The sequence below is a fragment of the Cucurbita pepo genome, chromosome LG18 (assembly GCF_002806865.2).
Source record: "Cucurbita pepo subsp. pepo cultivar mu-cu-16 chromosome LG18, ASM280686v2, whole genome shotgun sequence".
NCBI classification, from domain to species: domain Eukaryota; kingdom Viridiplantae; phylum Streptophyta; class Magnoliopsida; order Cucurbitales; family Cucurbitaceae; genus Cucurbita; species Cucurbita pepo.
Genome location: NC_036655.1, coordinates 4,525,079 through 4,548,124, shown reverse-complemented (window position 1 = coordinate 4,548,124; position 23,046 = coordinate 4,525,079). Strand labels below are relative to the sequence as shown.

At 35.3% G+C, this 23,046-nt stretch overlaps 2 protein-coding genes across 4 annotated transcripts; both read right to left on the bottom strand.

The window, feature by feature from the left end:
- Positions 1 to 1,364: 1,364 nt before the first annotated feature.
- On the bottom strand, positions 1,365 to 7,549 carry LOC111780108 (probable galacturonosyltransferase 14). Its single transcript, XM_023660398.1, has 6 exons — positions 6,865 to 7,549; positions 6,211 to 6,266; positions 5,933 to 6,088; positions 3,100 to 3,690; positions 2,431 to 2,733; positions 1,365 to 2,325 (listed from the first exon to the last, which is right to left on the bottom strand). The coding sequence occupies exons 1-6, from the start codon at positions 7,076 to 7,078 to the stop codon at positions 2,041 to 2,043; spliced, it is 1,605 nt and encodes a 534-aa protein (XP_023516166.1). The 5' UTR covers positions 7,079 to 7,549; the 3' UTR covers positions 1,365 to 2,040.
- Positions 7,550 to 18,529: 10,980 nt separating this feature from the next.
- LOC111779684 lies at positions 18,530 to 21,595 on the bottom strand. Of its 3 annotated transcripts, none has more exons than XM_023659794.1 (6): positions 21,420 to 21,595; positions 19,914 to 20,036; positions 19,362 to 19,435; positions 19,149 to 19,228; positions 18,834 to 18,985; positions 18,530 to 18,735 (listed from the first exon to the last, which is right to left on the bottom strand). In XM_023659794.1, the coding sequence occupies exons 1-6, from the start codon at positions 21,430 to 21,432 to the stop codon at positions 18,671 to 18,673; spliced, it is 507 nt and encodes a 168-aa protein (XP_023515562.1). In that variant the 5' UTR covers positions 21,433 to 21,595; the 3' UTR covers positions 18,530 to 18,670. The 3 variants fall into 3 exon arrangements, with proteins under 3 accessions (XP_023515562.1, XP_023515563.1, XP_023515561.1); XM_023659795.1 differs by lacking the exon at positions 21,420 to 21,595 and adding an exon at positions 21,349 to 21,410; XM_023659793.1 differs by lacking the exon at positions 21,420 to 21,595 and adding an exon at positions 20,969 to 21,305.
- Between the last annotated feature and the right edge of the window lie 1,451 nt (positions 21,596 to 23,046).

The window sequence follows — 23,046 nt, the reverse complement described above, 5'->3', positions numbered from 1 at the left end:
GGGGGGGGGGGGGGGGGGGGGGAAACAAGTTGTCTGTTACTAAATAAATTGGGTAAAAAAAAAAAAAAAAAATGGCAATAAGTTGGAGGAGAAAGTCTGTGATTCTTGATTATTGTGTTATTGTAAAGTTTACAATGGCAGAGGAGAGGAGGGGGAAGCTCGGATCAAACAGCTTTGGAACTTAAATTGAAATAATACAAACAAAAAATAAAATGAGAAGACGCTTTAGAAATTGGATGGCTTTGGAGTTGGGGCGACAATAGGTTGAACAGCAGGTTTGTTGTTGGCGTGAAGAAAGGGTTGGCGGTGGAGGCGTCCCTTGGAGTTGGCGGAGGAGTCGTCCGATTTGGGGGGCACGACGGAGACGATGTTGTCGGCGACGTCGGAGGAGGGCGGACGAGGGTAGAGGAAGTCGGTGGGGAAGAATTTGTAGTGAAGGCCTGCCATGGGTTGTGATGATATGGAGGAGGATGGAGGAGTTGCGTTGTGATGATATGGAGGTGTGGTTATGATGATGGGTACTATTTATTTATTTATACACCAATTTTGTAGTGTGGTGTGTGGGCTCCTTGGTTACAGACGTCCAGTAACTGTGGGCTGTTCAATGTTGGAAAGGACTGTTAGGCTGTTGGGGCCGTTTGGTCCGCGTTTGCTTAACAACCACGCCACGTTCGTTCTATAATTCTTCTTTCTCCAACATGCACACACCTTCGTTCTATAATTCATTCTTTCTCCGACACCAACATCTTTAAAACAATACAACAAAACACTAAATGAAATAAATAAACATTAAAAGTAAATACTCTATTCTAACCTAACTCTAACAAAATAAATACAACTACCCTATGCATGTGTTATGGTCTCGAGTTGAGATGTTCTTGTTAGCCGTTTAGGGATGTCATGCCTTTACCTAAAATAGAAGTAGCACCCATTAGTAATGGACATCATAGCAACATTATGGTAAGCATAATGATCATTTTCCAGCTTATAGCGTACACGTTCGTACTATAGTAAAAGGAGAAAGAGGTATCCCCCAATGCATGAATACACAATAATGCACGAGGTTCTAACATTTTTTCTTTTTCTTTATCATATATTCCAACCTCTCAACATTTTTATCATGGAAACTTTCCATGCGTATATCGAGGTGGTATGTTATGCCAATTTGTCATGATGATATCATTCATTAACCAACAAGTAGTTGAAGATTGAAGGCTAATAATAACATTAACAGCCTCAGAATCAGGTATTTGTGTGTATAAAACTCCACACCTTTGAGTTTCAATCGTAAATATTATAATGTATTGATCAACACATGCTTGATATGAATAGGACTTCTGAAGCTAAAAACAAATACAAGTATAAGATGGAGAAAAAGAATTTTCTGCATTTTTTTTTTTTTTTTTGATGTATATCATGAATATTACAAAACGAATAGAGAAATGAACCTAAAAAAAAGAAAAGAAAAATCCAATTGAATGGGGACCTGTAGGAGCAAATGTTTTCCATAACCTACTTTCTAAAAAATGACTATATTATGTGGGTATCATCAGATGAAGACGACTAACAAACAGAAAAAAGAAAGGCAACTGGCAGGAAGAATGTTGTCTGTAGTAGGGAGGGTTGTCCTAGATCTTCTTCTGTGCGCACCACCTATATAATGGCATGACAGCCTCATACGCATATCAATAATCAACTTTTTCTTTACTATATCATATCCTCTTTTTCTATTCCACTTAGTAGTAGTGGTAAGGTAACCAGGAGAACTAAACTCAATCCCCTGATGAAGCAAGCTCAATAACAGTGCCCGAAAAATATTGAAAAGGAAGAGCTTCTATTGGCTACAAACTGAAAGAACGATCGAATCTGATGCGAGACGAATGCAAATGTCCATCATCGTAGTCAAGACGAATGGATTGGGGCAACCTTCTGGACGAGCAAAATGTTGCTCATCTGCCCAACCAATTCTTTTTTTTTTTTTTTTTTTTTTTTTTTTTTTTTTTTTTTTTNCCCCCTTTCTTTTGCATCTTTGACAATTGACTATGATTCCACGATGTGACAGTTTCTTATAAAATCATTGGAGTAATTGACATACTTGGTCCAGAAGGGTCGGACATGCTCAAACCCAATCTCCAACCACGGTTTTTGTTGCCCATTGTAGTGGATAACTGCTGCATTCTTCACATTCTCGACATCGGTCTGTTCCTGATAGCCCAAGCCAAGCATGTGCCATGAAGGATCAATAGGATGAACTTGATCTCTAAATGCAATCAAAGCAGGGGGAAGGGTTCCCAGCTTCCACATTGTCAGGTTTGACATCAGATTCTGAAATAGAACGCCAGGAGTAGGGTACCCCCCCGATCAAAACAAATGAATAAGAAAAATAGCATCAGCAAAAAGTTAAACAAAGGCGATGTATATTATTACTACCTTTCTCAGCCATGAGTGGTAAATTTCCCTTATATTTGTCCTTCTCCAAGCATGAAGATCAAAGACGTTCATCCCATAGGCCCAAGCACATTCATCAGGATTTAAATGCTTTTGTATAACTGGATGGGAGAAATTAAAGTAGTTGCGGAACCGTTTAGACATTACCCACTCGTCCTCACCTTTACAAGTTTCCACAGCTCCATTTACCTTTCCTTCAAGGTCAATATCCCATAGAGGAGACAAATCACGCTGAATCACAACATCGTCATCTAAGAAAACCACCTTCTCCAAGTTTGGGAAGAGCTGTGCAATTTACATCAAGGTAAAAAGTTAAGCCTCAAGCATGAAATAGTTACTGCAGTCCAGTAATATTTATATGCACTGTTATAATACCAACCAACCTAAATTTGCGTTCTTTTTCAACTAAAAGCTACAGAATTTAATAGTTTTACAGGCGAGGAATAAGAGAGAACTAATTGTCAGTTGAACAAATTCATAGTACAATGATTACTAATCTCCTAGGACTCTGGACCCCATTGAAAACTTGAAGATCTTACAAATTGTGTTTGAAACGATCAAAAAAGGGAAGTTATACTTCTTAAAATATTCTATCAATTGTGTTTGAAGATCTTACATATTGAAAGAGTATTACAGAACAAGTTTAATTACCTCTGGTAAATAAATGCGAAGATGGTTGAGTAAGGATATATATTTTGGACTTCTAGCCTGCAGTTTTGAAGCAAATATCCGTGGCGTTGTATCACTGAGATTAGCACCAACAATGTGATTCCCATGGTAGTAACTTCTTATCCCATTCTGGTTTTCTACAGCTTCAAGCACCGGGATGTTTTCTCTTGTTAACCAGTCAAATTGATGAATGCCTTTCACTTCAACAAGTGCAGGTGCAATAGAATTTAGTGCAAACCATGAGTGCATACCAGAATAAGTCTTCTTGTCAGTAATGACATGAAATACAATCTTTTCAGGTCTGAGAGAAGACTGCACAGCAGAATTGACTACAACAGAAGCGGCCAAAATGTTGTCGGTTGACAAAATAAAGTGGTAATAAGAGTTATCTGAAAGTAAAGGAAGTAACTCTGGAGGAGGCAATTGTTTGCGTGCATGAGCATTTGACGAATATTCATCCGTTAAACGAAGAGATAGGCAGTGGATGCCTTTTGGAATGGAACTAGCAGCAAAGTGCTTGTGCATCAGCTCTGCAAACTTAGATTCCCTAATGTCCTTTTCAAATTTCTCTATCTACGCAGGATAAAAGGCATTACATTAGATTAACTGCAAAATGAGGGTGTTTATAGTGTCAATCAGAAAACGGAAGCAAAAATATAACCAAAACTAAAAATAAGATAATACCCAATTTATTGGTAACTTCTGATGGACAATTTAGCATACATTAGATTAACTGCACAATGAGGGTGTTTATAGTATCAATCAGAAATCAAAAGCTGAAACATAACCAAAGCAAAAAAAAAAAAAAAAAAAAAAAAAAAAAAAAAAAAAAAAAAAAAAAAAAAAAAAAAAAAAAAAAAAAANAAAAGAACATAATCCCCAATGTTATTGGTAACTTCTGGTGGAAAATTTAGAACCTTATCCAGTGAAGGATAACTTCTTATAAATCTAAGCAACTTAATATTAACATTAAGGGAAGACATTGAACGTGTAAAGATCATTATAAATAAATTAGAAAAGTATGATTTAAAATATGTAACTCAAACTCATCAAGCTTTAACTTCTGCTACTAATTTCCCTGTGTTTTCTGGCCCCTTGAGTTTATGCATACCTATTTCCAAATGGCAAGTTTGTTTCTTGCTCCCAAATAATTTATAGAGATGGGTGTGCTTGCAACCTTCTAGGACGTAGCAGATTGTCTTTTCCTTTTTCTATTTAAGGAAGGAATTGGGAAGGACCCATTAAGTCAAATCTATGGATTTAAGAAAATCTAAATAAAATATGAGCACTCATCACTTGTGGAAAGAGAAGTTGGCAACGGAAGTCAAAGCAATCGAAGTTCTACTCATTCATATAAAAGTTGAATGTATCCAGCATAGATGTGGACAAGGAAATAGCTGCATGAAACAAGAATGAGAATATCAAATGACAAGTGTCCATATGAGGACATGGAATATACACAAATTTACAATTCCAGGCATGAATTACACACAATAATGCTGACAGACCATATCTATACAAAAAAGATTTAAACATAGTAGGAGAGCTGACAATTTTTTTTTTTTTTTCTTTTTTTCCACTTAAAATGGGGGCAAGTGCTACACCAGACCATAAAAGCATTTAGACTGCTCCAGATCCATGTTAAAGGACAGATTCATGGAACCATGTCCGATAGACTTGTAGCTTTTAGTACTCTAATGATAGTATTGAACCTTGGAGGGAAACCTATAAGCCAAGAAGCTTTAGGGCGTGGCACACAGGAGACATAGGAATTATTATTTTTTAAATGTGTAAAAAATCTTGACATGCTTAAATATGCAATGCTTCAAGGAGTGTGTTTACTACGTTTCCATCAAAATATAACCCAACACAAAAAGGGCAAGAAAGAAGCCAAGAATATGTTAAGATGACTAGCTTTTTTTCCTATTCTCATTGCCATATGTTCAGGTTTCTTTTCTCAGTGGATTTCTTAACCTAGTGGGGTTTTTTCTTATTACATTCACTATTAAATTTCTCAAGTGGACTATTTAATTCAAAGAGTATAAAATTTGTAATGTTTAAAACTTTATATAAAAAAATTAGAGCTTATGTAAGTGTCAAACAAATGTTAGCATGTGTCTCAGCATGTTCATATCGAACACTAACCCTCTATTAATAACACAGAGCATGCTTCTTACCCTAAAAACCATTTACAAAGAAAGGAGCCACACTAAGAAACTAAAATATTTTATCATAATTTCTAAGAAATAATTCCTAAGGTTTTACGGTTACATCCAGGTTGGACATAGAATCTTTTTATTAACACCATGATCATTTCTTTGTAAATGTCTAAACAGGTAGGACGTAATACAACATCAAATATATCTATATATACGAATTATGAAAGAATTTTATTTTGAATCCACGCAAACTAATGAATTTATTTTGAAACCATGTAACCTAAATGTTGATGTAATATAAACAAAAATAAAAATAAAAACCTTAGAAGAGTCCAATGCATCAAAAATATTATCATTGACTTTAAAAAAGACATAGCCTTAGTCTAGAAACCTGAATGCTACCAAAGCTACCTATTATCAGCTTTTGACATCCCAATTACATCATTTTATAAAGGTTAACAATATTCTCCACGGGTCTAAACTGAGGAACAGAAGACATAATTCTACTCCGGTGCCAAACCTAAATAACAAGAAATGTTGTAATATATCCCAAGGACGACGGTCGGTAAATTTTAGAGTGGAAAATAGGGAAGGAAAAAGGTAACAAAAAACATTTTTCCTACAACATGTGTTTGAATCTGTAGCAGAATACATACCATTGCCTTTAACATTATAGCAAAGGTGTTTGCATCATATTGATTATTCTGCATTTCTGAAACTAATTGAGTGAAAGAATCTGGCAGCTTTAGCCCATCGGGTATTTCCTCGGTTTTAACTTGATTGAGAATCTTGTAAAATTCACTGACAAGTCTCTGAAGAAACATTCAACCACGACCAAAAGGAAAGGGCTGAAGTTAATAACATATGCAACCGACTGAGGCATATCATAAAATTCAAAACAAGCTTATGTTCACATGATAAAGGAGGTATTTACCGCTGAACCGTCAACCCTACCAAGAAGCCGTGGTCCCAACCGCCTGCCTAAACAATCTGAAACAGAGTTATGGAAAAACATGAATATGAATCCACTATCATCAACGTCACAAAACAACTAAGAAAGGGTTTGTGGTGGCAGGGAGAAGCTAAAATAGAGGAAGCATTTAAGAATGCATAATTATCAATGGAAATGAGAATATCACAATGGCCATTAGCACATCAGATGAACAAAGAAAAACAAGCATTTCAATTGGAAGGGGAAAAAGAGAAGTAGATGTTTCTTTAGAAACCATGGAAATTCCACGAATGGCTAAATTGAGTTTCTAGTGAGCTTCGTACTAGATCAAGGAATTGCGTTACGTTCATATCGAGGAAAAAGAAAACGATTAAAAGTCAAGAAAAAGCATCTCGAAGACGCGCAAATCATCTAATCATAAGCGCTTCATTTGATATTCTCACAAACAAAAACAAATCTCTCATCCAATGAAGAAATCACGCAAGGCTTCAGCAACCATTCGATTATGAATGCTTAAGATCCGTATCATAGATTCGCAGACGGATGAACCAAAAGAACGTAAAATTATTTATTTGTAAAAGAAACAAAAAGATCAAGAACATAATAAAAACGGTATAGTATAGAATAGTATAGTACCGAAGGAGGAGCACTTATTGACGCCTTCGAGGGTAACGACGGCAGTGAGGATAAAGACAAAAGGCAAGAGAAATGCGAGGAGGAGGAAGGTGTGGAAAATGGTCCGGTAAGAGATATGGCGAGCTGCAACCTTGATCTTCATGAAATCAATAAATCCATTATTGGTCGAGATCGTGATGCTTCTCATGCTAGGCGAGAAGTGAAGCTGCATCATCCTCTATGCAGCTTCCTTCAGGTAGTCATCGTCGGCCACGACAACTGAACAAAAAGAAGAAGGAGAACAACAACAACAACATCAACGACAACAACAACCCTAGCACAGGCTCCCCAGGAAGACGCCTACCACCATCCATGGCGGCCAAATACCACCATGAAATCTAAGCTCGCATCACCCGAACCACCACCGACAATGAGTTCCAGACAGAGATCAGGAGTCCACAAAGAGAAAGAGAAAAAGAAAAACCCAAAAATCGGTCAAGATTCCGGTCCAAAAATCGCTCAAATGCGTTGCTGAGGCAAAACTGGATCAAGAATTACAAATGGGAGGATGAATTGGGGTCGTGCGGATCAGAGAGTTGGAAGAGTTTAGAGAGAGAAAATCGTTGGTTGGTGTTACGGTGGCTTTGGAGGAAGTTTTGTTTGGGAAAGATTGTGAAAACCACTCCCCATTGGCGGATGCCTTGGCTTCCGATCTAATTTGTTTGTGTATTAAAAAAATAAATAAATAAATGAAAGAAAAAGAAAAGAAAAAGAAAAGAAAGTAATTAAATAAATAAATAAATTGTTATAAATAGTACTCTTTTTTTTTTCTTTTCTTTTTGTCGTCAAATTAAAACAACATTTTTTAGGCATTGGTAGAGAGGGAAACATGGGGGACCCGGAGACCCTGTGGCTGCTAAATTTTCTACATTAATTTTTTACTACAATTAATTATTCATTTTCCACATTACCTCCCTAGCCTCAAAATCCATATATATCCCAATTCGTGCATCGCTCGGCTCAGTTCGACACGAGCCCATGATCGTCTAGCTCACTCCACCCCTGTGTAGATTGAGCTTGGCACAGTCCAACGTCGACCCAACACTTGCAGTTCAGTTACAAGCCTAGACTCAACACATCCTAGATCTAACTCACGAGCCTAACTTGTCAGCAATCTGACTTGGACCGTGACTCGTGCCCCCTCCTTGCCTCAGTTTAGCGCAGTCCAGTGACTCTCCTCAATGCATTCGGCTCGGTTTGCCTATTTTGAACCTCATTATTAAGTGCATTTTAAAGTTAGTATGGTTGTTATTTAGTTAATTTAAAGTATTTTAAGCCAAAATTTTATACTAATTGATGTCGTCAAATGAATTAAGTTAACTAACATGTTTTAACACGAGGTTGTAGAACTCTTTAGGTGGAATTGGAATTTAAGGAGCAAGAACCAAGGAACTTTAGTGACTCTAGCTGGAATGATTTGAAACATCAAATCTAAACTACATAGAATTGCAAAAAAACTGAGCACTGACTAAAAGAAAGCACAAATGTTCCTCTCACAACATTTTTCAAGTCTACTTTACAAAATATAACCTACATGGCTTTATATAGCCTCAAAATAAAAACCTTTGGCCTTCTCTATGGTATTTCAAAAATGATATACTTCATATTTTATGACAATAATTAGCTACAATGTAAATGTAACATTAAAGTAGACAAAAGTCTTAAAATATATTAAAAAACATCATAACTGTAGATCATCATCCACCCAAATTTTGTAATCATCCAAGAATAAATAAAGTTTGATTCTTCTTTAACGTGGAAATTGCAACATCTTATGACAATTTGAACAACGTTTTCTTCACATCTTTCTGGAAGTTTATATTACATGATCAATGTCATGTCTTGGTTCATGTCATCATGTCATGTATGATACGATAGCATGCTCTATTATGCCTATGAGACATTGATGAGCCATGTATATTAGCCATGATAGATATGTTGAGTATACATATGTATGTCTCATAGCACCGTTATGTCATGGAAGGAATAGAAATAAGATTACCATGATTTGAAACTATGAGACCTCATGCATGTTGTATGTCATGAGCATTGGAATATTTTTCCAATATGATAAGTACGAACGTGTACACTATGAGATGATACACACTCCTTTCCCTTTGTGGCTTCTGGCAACATGAGCGTGCACTAGCCTGTAGTCAGACCTCGGAAGTACATATACGAGTTTGTTTAGTAGATTCATGTGCACATGGGTAGAACATGTGTGGAGAAGTACTACACATCCATCCCTGTCCAGATTGAAAAGTAGAGCACTAGGAACAGTTTATAGGTCCCCTATGAACCATAATTGCATATGCTTGCATTTTCCGACTTTAATGGAGGGACTACTTACTGAGTATTTATAAATATTCAAGCCACTTTTTCTAATTTTTTTTTTCCAAGTAAAGGCAAGAGAGGTGACGGAGTCAGTTGAGGAGGTCATGGAATGAAGTCACGATAGTTAAATTTTTGCATTTAAGTCATAATCTTTATATTAGGATAGGTACTTTGATAAGAGATGTTTTGTTTTCAGTTTTCAACTATGTTATTTTTACGATGCTATTGAAAATGAATTTATAGACATTTAAGTCCATAGCAATATTTAAAGCGAATCGTCTCGAATGATTTTTTGCATACAATAGTCATGACATACATGTAGTAGCAGCTTTATTTTAAAAGAAACATTAGGGTCGTTACTCTAAGCTCGTTCTTATGTTCTAACTATCTTTTATAAACTATCACCAAATAACTTAGAGTGACAAAACTATAATACGAGTCTTCACCATATCATTATGTAACACTTTCCATGCTTTTTTTCAACCATGCTCACTACATCATCTTAAAAATAGCTCAAACATTCAAGACGGTGAGGAATATGAACATATCATACATACATTATAGTTCGTAATTTTGAGGTTGATCAAGCGAAAAGTCTCATCCCTATTGCTACTCTCTCATTACCAAAATTCATAGAAAGAACGTTCAGGTCAACGACTTAATCAATCTATGAAGTTTACTATCTTTCAAAGTAACATCTATTGGTTCTTTATACTTCAAAAAATTATAATAAGTTCATGAGCGGATTCTATAAGTTTAACATCAACACAATCAAACATTTGAAGTCGACTTGAAATCAACATCTCGTATCAGCCTTAGATAATATTAGTTGTATAACATACAAATACTAAACTACTAAATTCAATAATTTAAACTTTTGTTAGATACAACTTTAAAATAAGCGTACGAGAAGGAAAAATCGAAGGTGTCAGAGGACACGAGAACAGGGGAGCGTACGAGAGTGTCAGGACTTAATTTTTTAGGCTTTGAAGCTTGGTCTGTGACATGGACTAACACTAAAAATATTATAAAATTTTGCGCAATTTAAAACAAACACGACATTTAAAAGACAAATCCAAAATCGATTACAAATCTAAGTGTTGTTTCGAAGTTTATTAAAACACTAGAAACCAAGGTCTGGGATTCAAAATTAATCAATAAATTCCTAAAGAACTACCTCTCATTGGAAGCATTGAACCTAAAAAAGACTTCATCCTAGGAGTTGTCATTCCTAATAGACTAGCATATAAAGCCAATCTAATTAAGAGTAAAGAAATTAGCGTATAAAGCCAATCTAATTAAGAGTAAAGAAATTCTGAGGCAAGTGGAGGAGCCCAAGGAGAAGGATTATATACGAGAAAGTTTGAGTTCATGTTCTATACCAGTCTTATTGGTGTCAAAGAAAGATGGAACTTGACACATGTGACGATTGTAGAGTTATCAAAAAAATCACGGTATAATCGATTTTATGAGTTATATAGCTTCTATATGAGATTTATAATCGATTTTAGCACCATAACTGCACCATTAAATGATTTAGAGAAAAAAAAATGTTGTTTTTAAATGGGGGAAATGCGAGCGAATGCATTCAATGAGCTTAAGAAGAAATTACTAATGCACCATTACTTGTTTTGCGTAACTTTGATAAAACTTTTAAAATAGAGGGTAATGCATGCGGTTTGGGCGTGTGTTGTTTTGATGCACGATGGAAAATTCTTAATGTATTTTAGTGAAATACTAAATGGGGTAACATTGAACTATCCTACCTATAATAAAGAATTGTTTTTTTAGTTCGTATATTGCCGTGTGTCAACACTACTTATGACCCAGAAAGTTTGTGATCCACTCTAATTATGAAAGCTTAAAGTATCTTAAGGGTCAAAAGAAACTGAACCGTAGGCATGCAAAGTGGGTGGAGTTTATTGAAACATTTCCATATGTCATCAAATATAAGCAAGTTAAGGATAATATGGTAGTCGATGCATTATCTAGAAGGTACAATCTTTTGTTCTTTTAGTACAAAAATTCTTGGATTTGAGCGGTTGGCACTATTTATGCATCTTGTCTTGCGAAAATGCTATGGATGATTATTATGTGTTTCTATTTAAGAAAAGTAAGCGTTGTATTCCCAAATGCTCTTTAAGAGATTTGCTTGTAAAAGAAGTATATGGTGGTGGCTTAATGAGACATTTTGGGAATAATAAAACTTATAATATGGCATGAACACTTCTTTTGACCGAAGATGATGCCCGATCTTCATAAGTTTTGTACCCAATAAATCTAGATCACAACCAAATGGATTGTATATAACTTTGAATATATCTAACAAACCTTGGATTGATATGTCTATGGATTTTGTTTTTTCGTTTTAGGGGCATCAAAAAGGGTAAATATAGTATTATTATTGTTGTAGATAGATACAGTAAAATGACTCATTTTATTGCATGGAAACATGATACAAAACATGTTTTTGACTTATTCTTTAGTAGTAAGATTAGATGGAGTCCTTAGAATTATTCTTAGTAACAGAGATGTTAAATTTGTAAGCCACCCTTTGAAAAATATTTTTGGATAAATTGGGTACAAAATTGTTTTCAAGTACATGTCATGCTCAGACTAATAGGCAAACTGGAGTAGTTAATAGAACGGAGCATTTCTTAGGGCTATTATTTCTAAGAATATTAAGTTTTTGGATGAATGTTTGTCATTCGTAGAGTTTGTATATATAGAGTAATGCATAGTTCCACTCATTGTTCTGATTTTGAAGTTTTTTATGGATTTAATCCACTAATGTTTTTGTTTTTTGTTTTTTTAGTGAAGCAGCCACAAGTATGGCAGGTTTGATCCAAACCTTGTACGGAGAAGGTGAGGGAGAGAATTGTGAAACAAAATTTTAAAGAATTAATAAAGGAGGGAAGAAAATCATTTTTCAACCCAGTGATTGGGTTTGGATACATTTTCGTAAGGAGTGATTCCATCTCAAAGGAAGACAAAGTTACATCCAAGAGGGGAGGACCGTTACCAAGTTCTTGAAAGTATTAATAACAATGCTTATAAAATTGATCTTCCAAGAGAATTTCAAGCACATTTAACTTTCAATGTTTTTGACTTCAGTCGCTTGGATATAGGTGATGATTTTCCTGATTCGAGAACAAATCCTTTTGAAAAGGGGGAAGATGATAAGGATCACGGTGTTTTAAATTTTCTAATTGGACCTATTACACGATCTAAGGCCAAGAATGTTCAACAAGCATTTAATCTTCATCTACAAAATTAGATAGCTCAGTTCAACCTTCTTTTCCTGTGTTACAACATAATTTAATTGAGTTCAACCTTCTTTTCCTGTATTACAACATAATTTAATTGAGAAATGACCCTTTCAAGCTTTGAATATTTGCAGTAGCAGCAAATGAGGTTGCTATAAATAGCCATAGATTCATATTTTTAATTCGATACTTACCAATCATGGTCACTTACTTATTTAGTGTACATCTCAATAGTTGGAAGTTTTTGTGTGGAGAGACGGTAAATATCCACTAATTAATGTGTAACAGATTGTTTTTTTATGAATGAAATTTGGCTCTGAAGTTGATACTTTCAACTTTAGAAATTTAAACATCTCTATGTCATTTCTAAGTTTCAAGTAATTCTTGTGGTAGATTGCATATGAGTCGTTCAATTCACCTTCGATCAAGTTCGATTGTGAAGTAACTCGATTTAGAAAAAGGTTCCAAATCTTGCTTCTAGATCTTTAATTTTAATTCTAGTTTTATCTCTTTGTTCATCCGAATTTTTTTTTGATTCAAGAGTTCTTGTTTTAACATAAGCTTGGACCATTGAGTTGAGGATTAAGATTGTCTTATCACAATAGGTGCGATGTGTCTATGACACCTGCTCCAGAGTCCGCTCCCGACTTCAACCAGCTCCTTAGTTACAATAAAAACATGGAAAATATGAAATGAGTATAAAGATTCAGTAAGTACCGTACTTGTGGGCTCTTAATCATGTCCTTAAGATTTGTTAGGGTATCACACTGCATGTCATGTTCATATCCGGAGAACTTTTTAGTCTTAAGAAATTGGATTTGATCTATGCTTTAGTTTTTATCCTTGGTCCTTAGATCTGGTCATTTTTCTTAGTCTGGTTATTGGTTATTGTCCTTAATTTTTTGTTTTTATTCTCATTTTATTTCCTAAGACACTTTCTTTAGGATTTGCAGTACAAGACATGAATCTGATAACTTGTCTCCAAGGCGTCATGTGTTCCAAGCAACACAGTCTAAACTTATGTCTAAGACTTTATGAGTTCAAAGGGATGTAGTCTGAACCTGCATACAAGGCTTTATACGCTCTCTACGATACAGCTTGAAACCTACACAAAAATTTCTTACATTTTAAGTGGTGGGACACAAAGTTTGATAAGGTCTATATGAAGCACCCAAGATGAACAAAATCTGCATTTGAATCGACTTAAGTGAAGTATAAAGAAGAACTGATATGGAAATCAACCCAAGGGAAAGTATGGAACGGATTACCTTGATGATCAAGATCAAGAGTAAAGAAAACTCGTTTCTAAACTCGTGATTCGAATCACTCCACAAGAGGTTTGATCAATACCACTTGAATGACTCTACATGCAAGTTCTAAACACAAGAATTTGCAAAGAAAGTTTAGCTCTCAACAAAGCTAAAATAGAAATTCTATTCTCAATTCCAAAATCTGATGTCTAATCAAAGAAAAGAAGGCTTTATATAGCCTTTACAAACCTTAACCTATGTGATACATAACTCCAAAATTAAATGGGCTAGTAAATGAGAAATACCCATAACCTCCATATTAAAATGGCTGGTTAATGGTGGAATATAGTAACCTATGTGGGTTACAATATAACCTTAACTCCTATATTTAAAACTAGCTTAAATATGAAAACAAATAGTTAAACTATAATTAAATAATGCAAATAATAAAATGGGCTTATTAGTCATCCTTGGACTATTGATAAATTCAGCGGAGTTCATTAAATGCAACTTAAAGTGCATTTAATTCATCTCTGTCTTGAAGCTCAACTTTGCATAACATATAAGGGAGGTCACCAACGTCTTCTAGAATTTCCTTTGATGAGCTCACCATAGCTTGAATATAACTGTATAAGGTTTGTTGTAGCTTCTTGCTCTCGTCCTTGTAATTGGACCTTGAGGTATGGAAATTCCTTGGTCGTTGTTCATATCAAGAACTTTTGTGAAGAAATTGAGTCTTGGAAAGCTCTAGGGTTGGTTGTCCAATAAAGAAAGTTTGGGTTTGAACTCGGGTGAGAATAACAAATCTTAACAAACGTACTCCATAGTGCACGAGAAGGTAAGAAAATAATCTCTAACTCTTCCTTGATACTCCATCTTTAAGTTTCATGAAGAAATCAAGGACAAAAAGACACTGTAGAAGGGTGAGAAAGACAAGTTTCAAGGATAGCTTGTAACGACAACACACGTTTTCTTCCTATCCAAGGAAGAAGACGATGACGTGGTTGATTCAACTTAATCTACTACTTTGTTTTCTTCCTCAAAATTAACCTCATTTCAGACTGACTCTCATAAAATTTTCAATGGTCATAGAAACTTGACTCCCTAAGAAAGTTGTCAAACAAATTTTGGAGTAAATCGGATACTAGAAGCTCGAGAATTGAGACTCCAAACACGAACTAAGAGGTAAGTAGCTATCTTGGACTTTTCTTAAAAAATACTCGTGGAATTCACTTGGATTTCATCAAAGACTTTCGTTTAAGTATGATTTATAGGAATATAGGAGAAATAAGAAAAAACAGTGAGTTAAGGACTTAAATCGAATGTTTTAGTCGAAAATCAAGTAACATTAAAATAACTTACTAAACAAACTCAGCTCCCCATAAAATTTAAATTCTAGGTATAATATGATATGTTAAGTTTATATAAGTAGTTTGATGGCGTTGGATAAGGTTTAGTAGCTAAGTATGAAAGCAAAATAACCACAATGCCCGTATGTGAAATACATTTTGTTCATGATCCAAATAACCTCGGAATATTATTAAACTTTATAAAATATTTTATGATGTTTAAAGATCATGTAAAGTTTTAACACCATCGTCCTAAGATTTTATTAAGACATTTCAAGGTTCAAACACTCTAAACGATTCAAAAATTTTATGCCTTAGTTTAGAACCTAAGCAAAATTTAGAGGTATGAGTTAATGATTAAGGAAAAAGGACAAGACTACCCCTAATGACTCCCTAACTAAAATTCACGATTTTGTTAGAATGTTGAAGGAAAATGTTATGTCGTTACGATACTTTGAATTACTCACATGGATAAGATAAGGAATCAACTACTGTAACATTCATACTTAATGACCATAATTAGCCATTATGTAAATGTAACCTAAAGTAAATAAAATGTCTTAAAATACAATAACTCTAAATTACTCTAAATTGTAACCCACCCAAAATTTGTAACAATCAAACTTCATTCTTCTTCAATGTGGCATGAATTGAAACATCTTTTGATAATTTCAACAATATTTTCTTCAGATCTTCATTGAAGTATATTGTATGATTGATGTCTCTTGGTTCATATCATTCTCCACTTCTTCAAGAGGATTTGTCATCAAATCTATTGAAACTTTGCTGCAAAAAATAAGTTATGGAAATACAAAGGACCTCACAACACTCTCTCACGAGTATACACTCAAGGAATTTTAGGCCACTCTTTTTACACTCATTTACACAAATGAAGCTTCATTCTCACCTCTCAAAATTTTAAATAGAGCAAAGATTCGATCTTGAATTCTGGGTCGATTAAAAACTAAAAAGATGAAAATAAATAAAAATCAAATTGAGAAGAAAAAAGCGCAAAGGAAACATATATCCAATCTTGAACTCTGTGTTTGTGAGAAGTTTTTCTCAAGGTTTTTCACCAAGAAGAAGACCTTCCATGTACCATGATCACTCTATTTAAAGAGTCATGTTTGCATGTTCATGCAAATTTGAGATCATCAAATTTTGACACTTAAAATTCCACTCAAATGTTTGGGATTATGTGGCAAGCATGCATGTTTGAGTTGACCAAATTTTGACACTCAAAATTCCACTAACATGAAAGTTTCCATTAAATGAAGTCAACATTTTGACTTTCTTCATTTTAATTCAACAATTAGTTTGAATAATGAATTTCAAATGAAAGTAACATTAATTGATTAATTAAACTATTTAATTAATATTTAATATTAATTCAAATGTCAATCCCAATCAATTCCGACACATAATTGATTAAGATATTTAAATCTTATTTAAATATCTCAAATTCTCTCTTTTTGTTTAATTCGTAAATAAAACAAAAATGCGGTTAAATATATCGTATATATATGTAGCGCATATTCCCTAATTTGCATTCAAACACTTCGAACTCACTCGTCACACTGTTCTATGGTTTAGTCCGATATGAGCTAGCAGAGGGACCTAATGGACCTATAGATCATGGGCTCCAACGATTCAAGATTAACCGATTAAACTCATTAACCTGGTTAACCAACATTCGTTAACTACTAGGACACTCCACTATAGCCTAGTAGTTGCACTCCCCTCACTATAGATATATTTCTGTCCATCTGATATAACCATGATTAGTAAGTCGATCCTTCACAGGTTGTTCGTAACTAGAGCTGGGTCAATTTACCGTTTTACCCCTGAAGTTACTTCTTGTTCCTTATGTCTCACTGATCCTCTAATAAACAATTGGTTTGTGGTCCAACCAGTAAACCGAATCCCTCTCAGGCCAATGAGAGGGTGGGGCCCCTTGTTCAAGACCTGGAGTCAGTGCTTAAGGGAACTACCTTTCTTCTATCCCTAAAAGTGGGTAGGAGTGAATTCCGTCTTGCACCCCACGTCCCCAGCCATTCACCCAGTCTTACCCCTGAAATGGGAGGCCTGTTGAGTCGGCGAACTAGAGCCACTCTCACCCATGCAAATCTAAGGATAATTCCGAATAAACAGGAGTTCATGGTTAGCTCAGGATTAAAACCGAGTTACCTAGGTTATCGAATGAAAAGAAAATCAGTCTCAACAGTAAACGACTTTATAAAGTGAGAGTGGTTTTCTTCATGGTCCGATCTTATGCAATACTCATTGCATAGGACGCCCCCACTCACATGTCTCCACATGCACAATTTAGTGATCGCATTGTTTATATCATATACAAAAGTGGGCCGCATCCATAGTGTCCCCAGAATAAGGTACTCAGCCTTATCCTTATACTATAGATCATTTTGACTATATACTTGAACTTGATCCACTCTTATGTCTCTACATATAGTTCAAGTAATCATACTATAGCCAGAGTGTTCTTAGTTTATTGGATTTAGATTAATGATCGTAAAGTTCACTTTATTCAATAACAATCTTTACTGAATAAACAACAATAATAACTTTATTGAAAATAGTGTATGCTTTATTGAAAATAGTGTATGTTTTTGTTTACCAACTATGAGTTTTAGGACATAAAACCCAACAGGATGTTATGTTCCCAATCCCGGTTGAGCTGGCATGAATGTTTAGATTATAATTTTGGTGTTTTAGGTAATTTATAGAATTATCTCCCTATTAAGTTTGCACAACTATTTAGACTACGAATATCATACTTTAGATTATGATACCACTCTAATACCAATATTGTGAGTAAGGCCTAGGTCGGTCAGGGTAATACATCAAGAGAATTAAGTTCCCGAACTTTATTGAAATGGTTAGGAGTCTCCTACCACAATCCTATAAACCCATCCTGTGAGAGGAGGGTTGGGGCCACATAGGTAGCTAGTCGGCATACTGAGAGTTGCTCCCCCCACCCCCACCAACTAAGACAACTTTATGGTCATGGATAATCTTCCATGGTAGATGTTCAGGTTAATAGACACTCTACTATCCCATAAGAACTTTATGAGGTAGCTCATTAACGTAGAATGTCGGTTATTTCGCTGCATAGGCAAAACATGCTACTTAAGTCAAAGAGTAGAAAGGTTGGACAGCTTGTACAAACCCCTAAGAGCAAATTCAGACTCCTAAGAGCAAATTCAGACTAAGAGAATGTCTCAGAAGAACTTCGAGTTCTCCCCAAATGCTTCGAGGTCTCCCCAAATGCTTAACTAACAGTAGAGACAAGGTTCGAACTTCACAGACTCTAGAGAAAAGCCCATGGATACCCAGTAGGATAAGGATGCGACGAGGGTCTACAAGTAGATTGCTTATTGAGTATAATTATACTCACTCCTTTCTACGTTTTCTCTTTTAAGTTAATGACGTTGTTGATCGAAAAACGACTTTAAAGATAAAAATTCTGTTGTAAGTCTGGGTTAAAGGACCTTGATTTACAAGCCATGGGTTGAAAAAAGTCTTATTCAAAATGTTTCCAATTGTTGCATCACTCTCCTGGTTGCTCCTCTGCTTCAAAATCCAATCCTCTGATGCTCATTGGCCCCACGTTAACTGTGCATTCAAAGATTCAGTGAGAATGTTTTTTTTCTTTCAATTATAAAAATAGGGTTCATAATAAAATTGGTATTGGAGAATTTGGGTACACGTACCCACAGCGTCTTGTCCTACTAATTTGGGAATAAACTGTCTGATATGATCCTCAGCCGCTTGCTCAGACTTCAACGTTTGACACTCGAACGAAATCATTATGTCATTCTTTCCATGCTTTTTTTCAACCATTTTCACTACATCCTCTTCCCAACTGTCTACAACAGAGATAATAAACTTACTGATGTTCATCAAATCAAACGTACAATTACTTCAAACAAGATGTCAATATTTATAAACATAGCTCAGCTCAAACATTCAAGACGATGAGGAATAGAGACGAGAATAAGTTCTGTATAGCAATTGTTGAGACTTACCCATGAGCATGAACGATGCTGCGAAACCGTGCAGCATCATGGCCTCTACGTTCAACAACGACGGTTCGTTCTTGCTTGTTCTGGCAGTACAACACAAAATGGAAATGGAGATGCAAAAGGATAGGAATGTGAACGAACAACTTAATAGAGGTTGCTGATTGAGAACAAAATTTTAGCAGAGCTGAGGAAAAGGGAAAAACATATCATACATACATTGTAGTTCGTAATTGTGAGCTTGATCAAGCGGTAATCCTCACCTCGGCTACACTCTCTTTCACATTCCAATTCTGGAACAGAAATATATCACACTAAAATTATTACTAAGGGGGAAAAGATAAAAACCATGCATTCAAAAAGAAGGATTAGTACTCCGGTGCGAGTTCCGTTCCTGTTAAGACTAAAAAGGGTTGTGAAAACAAAGTACCCTACCAACACCGGAACGTCAATCACAATGTTCGTTACCAAAATCCATACAAGAATGTTCAGGTTAACCAGGTGAGGTATCTATTATTCAAGCCAAAACAAATCTTATCGTTACAACGATTAGCAAAACCAACAATTTCCTCGAACCTTTAATTTCCCTAACCTGTTTGCTCTCGCTCTTCTAAAACCGATGTTTCAACCTTGTTTCAGGCTGTTTCCACAAATACCGAACCCACAAACCATGTTTCATAGTTATACTTCAAATGCTATTTGTAAGAAAACATTGATAAGTTTAAAAGAATCAAAGGCAGAGAGAGCAGGGACAATGGGTGTGAAGGGTACCGGTGCCGTGTAGGCCATAGCAGACGAAGTGAGGAAGTTGAATGAAGTGGCCAGAGACAGAGCCACAAGGCAAAAGTGCAATAGAAGCAACTCCTTCCATCGCCATTCTCACCTTATCTCCTCCTGATTGTACGAAACAAAATCAATCACTTCGAAATGTGAAAAAATATAGGTCATTAAGTTTATAAGAACCATCAATATTACAACATTCTTTCAGCTCTGGAAATAATCATAATAATAATAATTTGACTAACCATTTATACGTTATTTATACGTTGTTTTGAATTAAAAAAAGGTTGTGTCACAATAATAGAGTAGCCAATTTAACTAGAAAATATACAACAAAATAGATACAATAGAAGTAATCATTTCAGACTGCCTCCCATGTACATTCTCCTCTTTCCCCTAAACAAAATAATTATTAATATCAAAAAGTAAATTAAAATACAAACGAAAGATCAGTTCGAGTTACCCAAAATCAGATTTATACATTTACATAATAGATTTTGTGAGAATCCCACATTGGTTGGGGAGGAGAACGAAACACCCTTTACAAGGGTGTGGAAACCTTTCATTAGCAGACACGTTTTAAAGCCTTGAAGGGAAGCCCAAAAGGGAAAGCTCAAAGAGGACAATATCTGCTAGCGGTGGACCTGGGTCGTTATAGATTCATTGACATCAACAAACGAAAAAACAATCGAATCTTTGAAACAACACCCTAGGGTTTTATTTAAGTTTCAATTGTCTCCAAGTTCAAAAGCTTTCAAGAGATTCTAGGCTCCCAAAAGTTTTGATTTGGTCCTTGAAATTTAGTCGTAAATTGATCACACATGTTGGTCTTCCTATTTATGTGGCAATCAATGAGTGTTTGATCCAATATACAAGCAGGGACTTGAGCTTCCTATAGCTTCGTAGTGAACAACATCTAATTTCATGACAGTGAATATGGCACATAGAAGCAACAAGATGACACAAGAAACAACCAAATTCCTTGTACTGCACTAGACTTTTAGGGAAAAATTGGGACACTAAACCAAAACCAATACCTATTTTACCTGGGAATGCAATGATCATCCATGAACTCAATACGATGTTGAAGGGAACCCTACCATATTGGACACTCTACCACTTTCGCCTACCTCATCATCCGAACAGGTTGAGAAATTCAAAAGGCCCAGAAAACGATCCATCGGAACACAAGGATAAAATTGGGCATCAGAAACAGTGTTCTTGTTCATCTCTCAATAAATTAGGTCATTAATTTTATAAGAACCACATTCTTTCAGCACTTCCCAACTCCAGACAAAGCCATTAATCAGAATTAAACTCACAACCCATAAAAATGCAGAACAATAAGAACAAACGACGCAAACGCAACAGAGGAGATAAAAAAAACAAGCCGATGGAAATGCAGGAAGGTGAAAATGGAAGATACCGTATCGCCAAGAAAAAAGTCGTCAAAGAAAACGAAATTAGAAGCAATTAGGGCAATAGGGGCGATATTACCTTTAAGATCCATCCCTGCGGCTGTGTGTGGGAGGAAGCACAAATGGCTGAATCCGGATTCCACAACTTAATTCTTCTAAACAAGTATTCATGTGGGAATCATAATGTATGTCTTAGATTACTAATGTAAACATTGTTGTAAACAAAATATTTTTGCCTCCCCTCTAGAACCAATCACGTAAGTGTAATACTCCAAGTTAACTCAGAGTAATTTAAGGTACCCACTAAAAATTTAAAGAATCTAAGGAAAAGATTAAGAGACCCAAACAAGAATTAGGGCTTAAGTATGTTACAAGTTTTCATTAGAACCCAAGAAGTTTGAATAAGGTTTAGAGAGGAAAAAGTAAGCATAAACTACAAAATGATCTATTTTTCTAATTTTTAAACATATTTTTAGTTCTAAGTAATTAAGAAATTGTAAAATGCTTAAACTAGATAGGTTTAGAAAACCGTTCATATCTTTAAATTTGATGGTTGAATCGAACTTAAATTTGAGTATGTTGAAGAAGGTTGGAGGTGCTTTAGATCCAACTGTTAAAATTCAAAACTAGGGTTTTTTTTTTTTTTTTTTTTTTTTTTTTTTTTTTTTNTTGAAAAAAAAAAAACCTCCAAATTCTTCCCTCATTGATGTTTAAATTCAAATGAAAGGATACCATTAGCTTAATGACAATGAGAGGAGAAAATTTTATGAAGAAATTGAGAGCTAAAGATGTTCCTATCATTCTACCTGATCCGCTCTAAAATTGTGTGGAAAATGAGTAGTAATCCAAGGAACTTTGAACCAAAAATTGATAGCATCCACAAATAGTCATCCTTCCAAAATTGGGAGCATTCAGACTTTTGGACTCTTGATGGTCTCGAGCGATCCTTTTGAAGTTCCGGTACTTTTCTTGTTTTTATTCCAGCGTTGCACCTTATAGTTGCTCTATTTCTCATGACTACGAGTAGGAGAAAGGAACATGATTGTTTGATTGCTTATGGTGGTAGCATGCTGATTTTTGGACGTTTGATGGTCTAGATTGACCCTTTTGAAGTTAAGGTACTTTTTATGTTTTTATTCCTACATGGCACCTCGTAGGTTCTCTATTTTTCAGCTGATTTTTGGATGCTTGATGGTCTCGAGCGATCCTTTTGAAGTTCAGGTACTTTTCTTGTTTTTATTCCTGCGTTGCACCTTTTAGTTGCTCTATTTCTCAGCACTACGAGTAGGAGAAATGGAAGGTGATTTTTTGATTGCTTATGGTGCTAGCATGCTGATTTTTGGATGCTTAATGATCTCGAGCAATCATTTTGAAGTCCAGGTACTTTTCTTGTTTTGATTGCTTATGGTGTTAGCATACTGAGAATGCTCTAATGGTTTGCTTATGGTGTTAGCATACCGAGGATGCTCTAATGCTTAGTGTGGACAACCCGGTGGACAACCCGAATGATTCCTGGATTTTTGTAACACCCTAAAAATGAAGGAAAGCTATTCATAGGACCGAAGGAAAGAAATTCATAGGACCGAAGGAAAGAAATTAAGCGGATTAGACGAACACGACTCTCCACAATGGTATGATATTGTCCACTTTGAGCATAAGCTCTCATGACTTTGGTTTGGGCTTCCCCAAAACGCCTCATACCAATG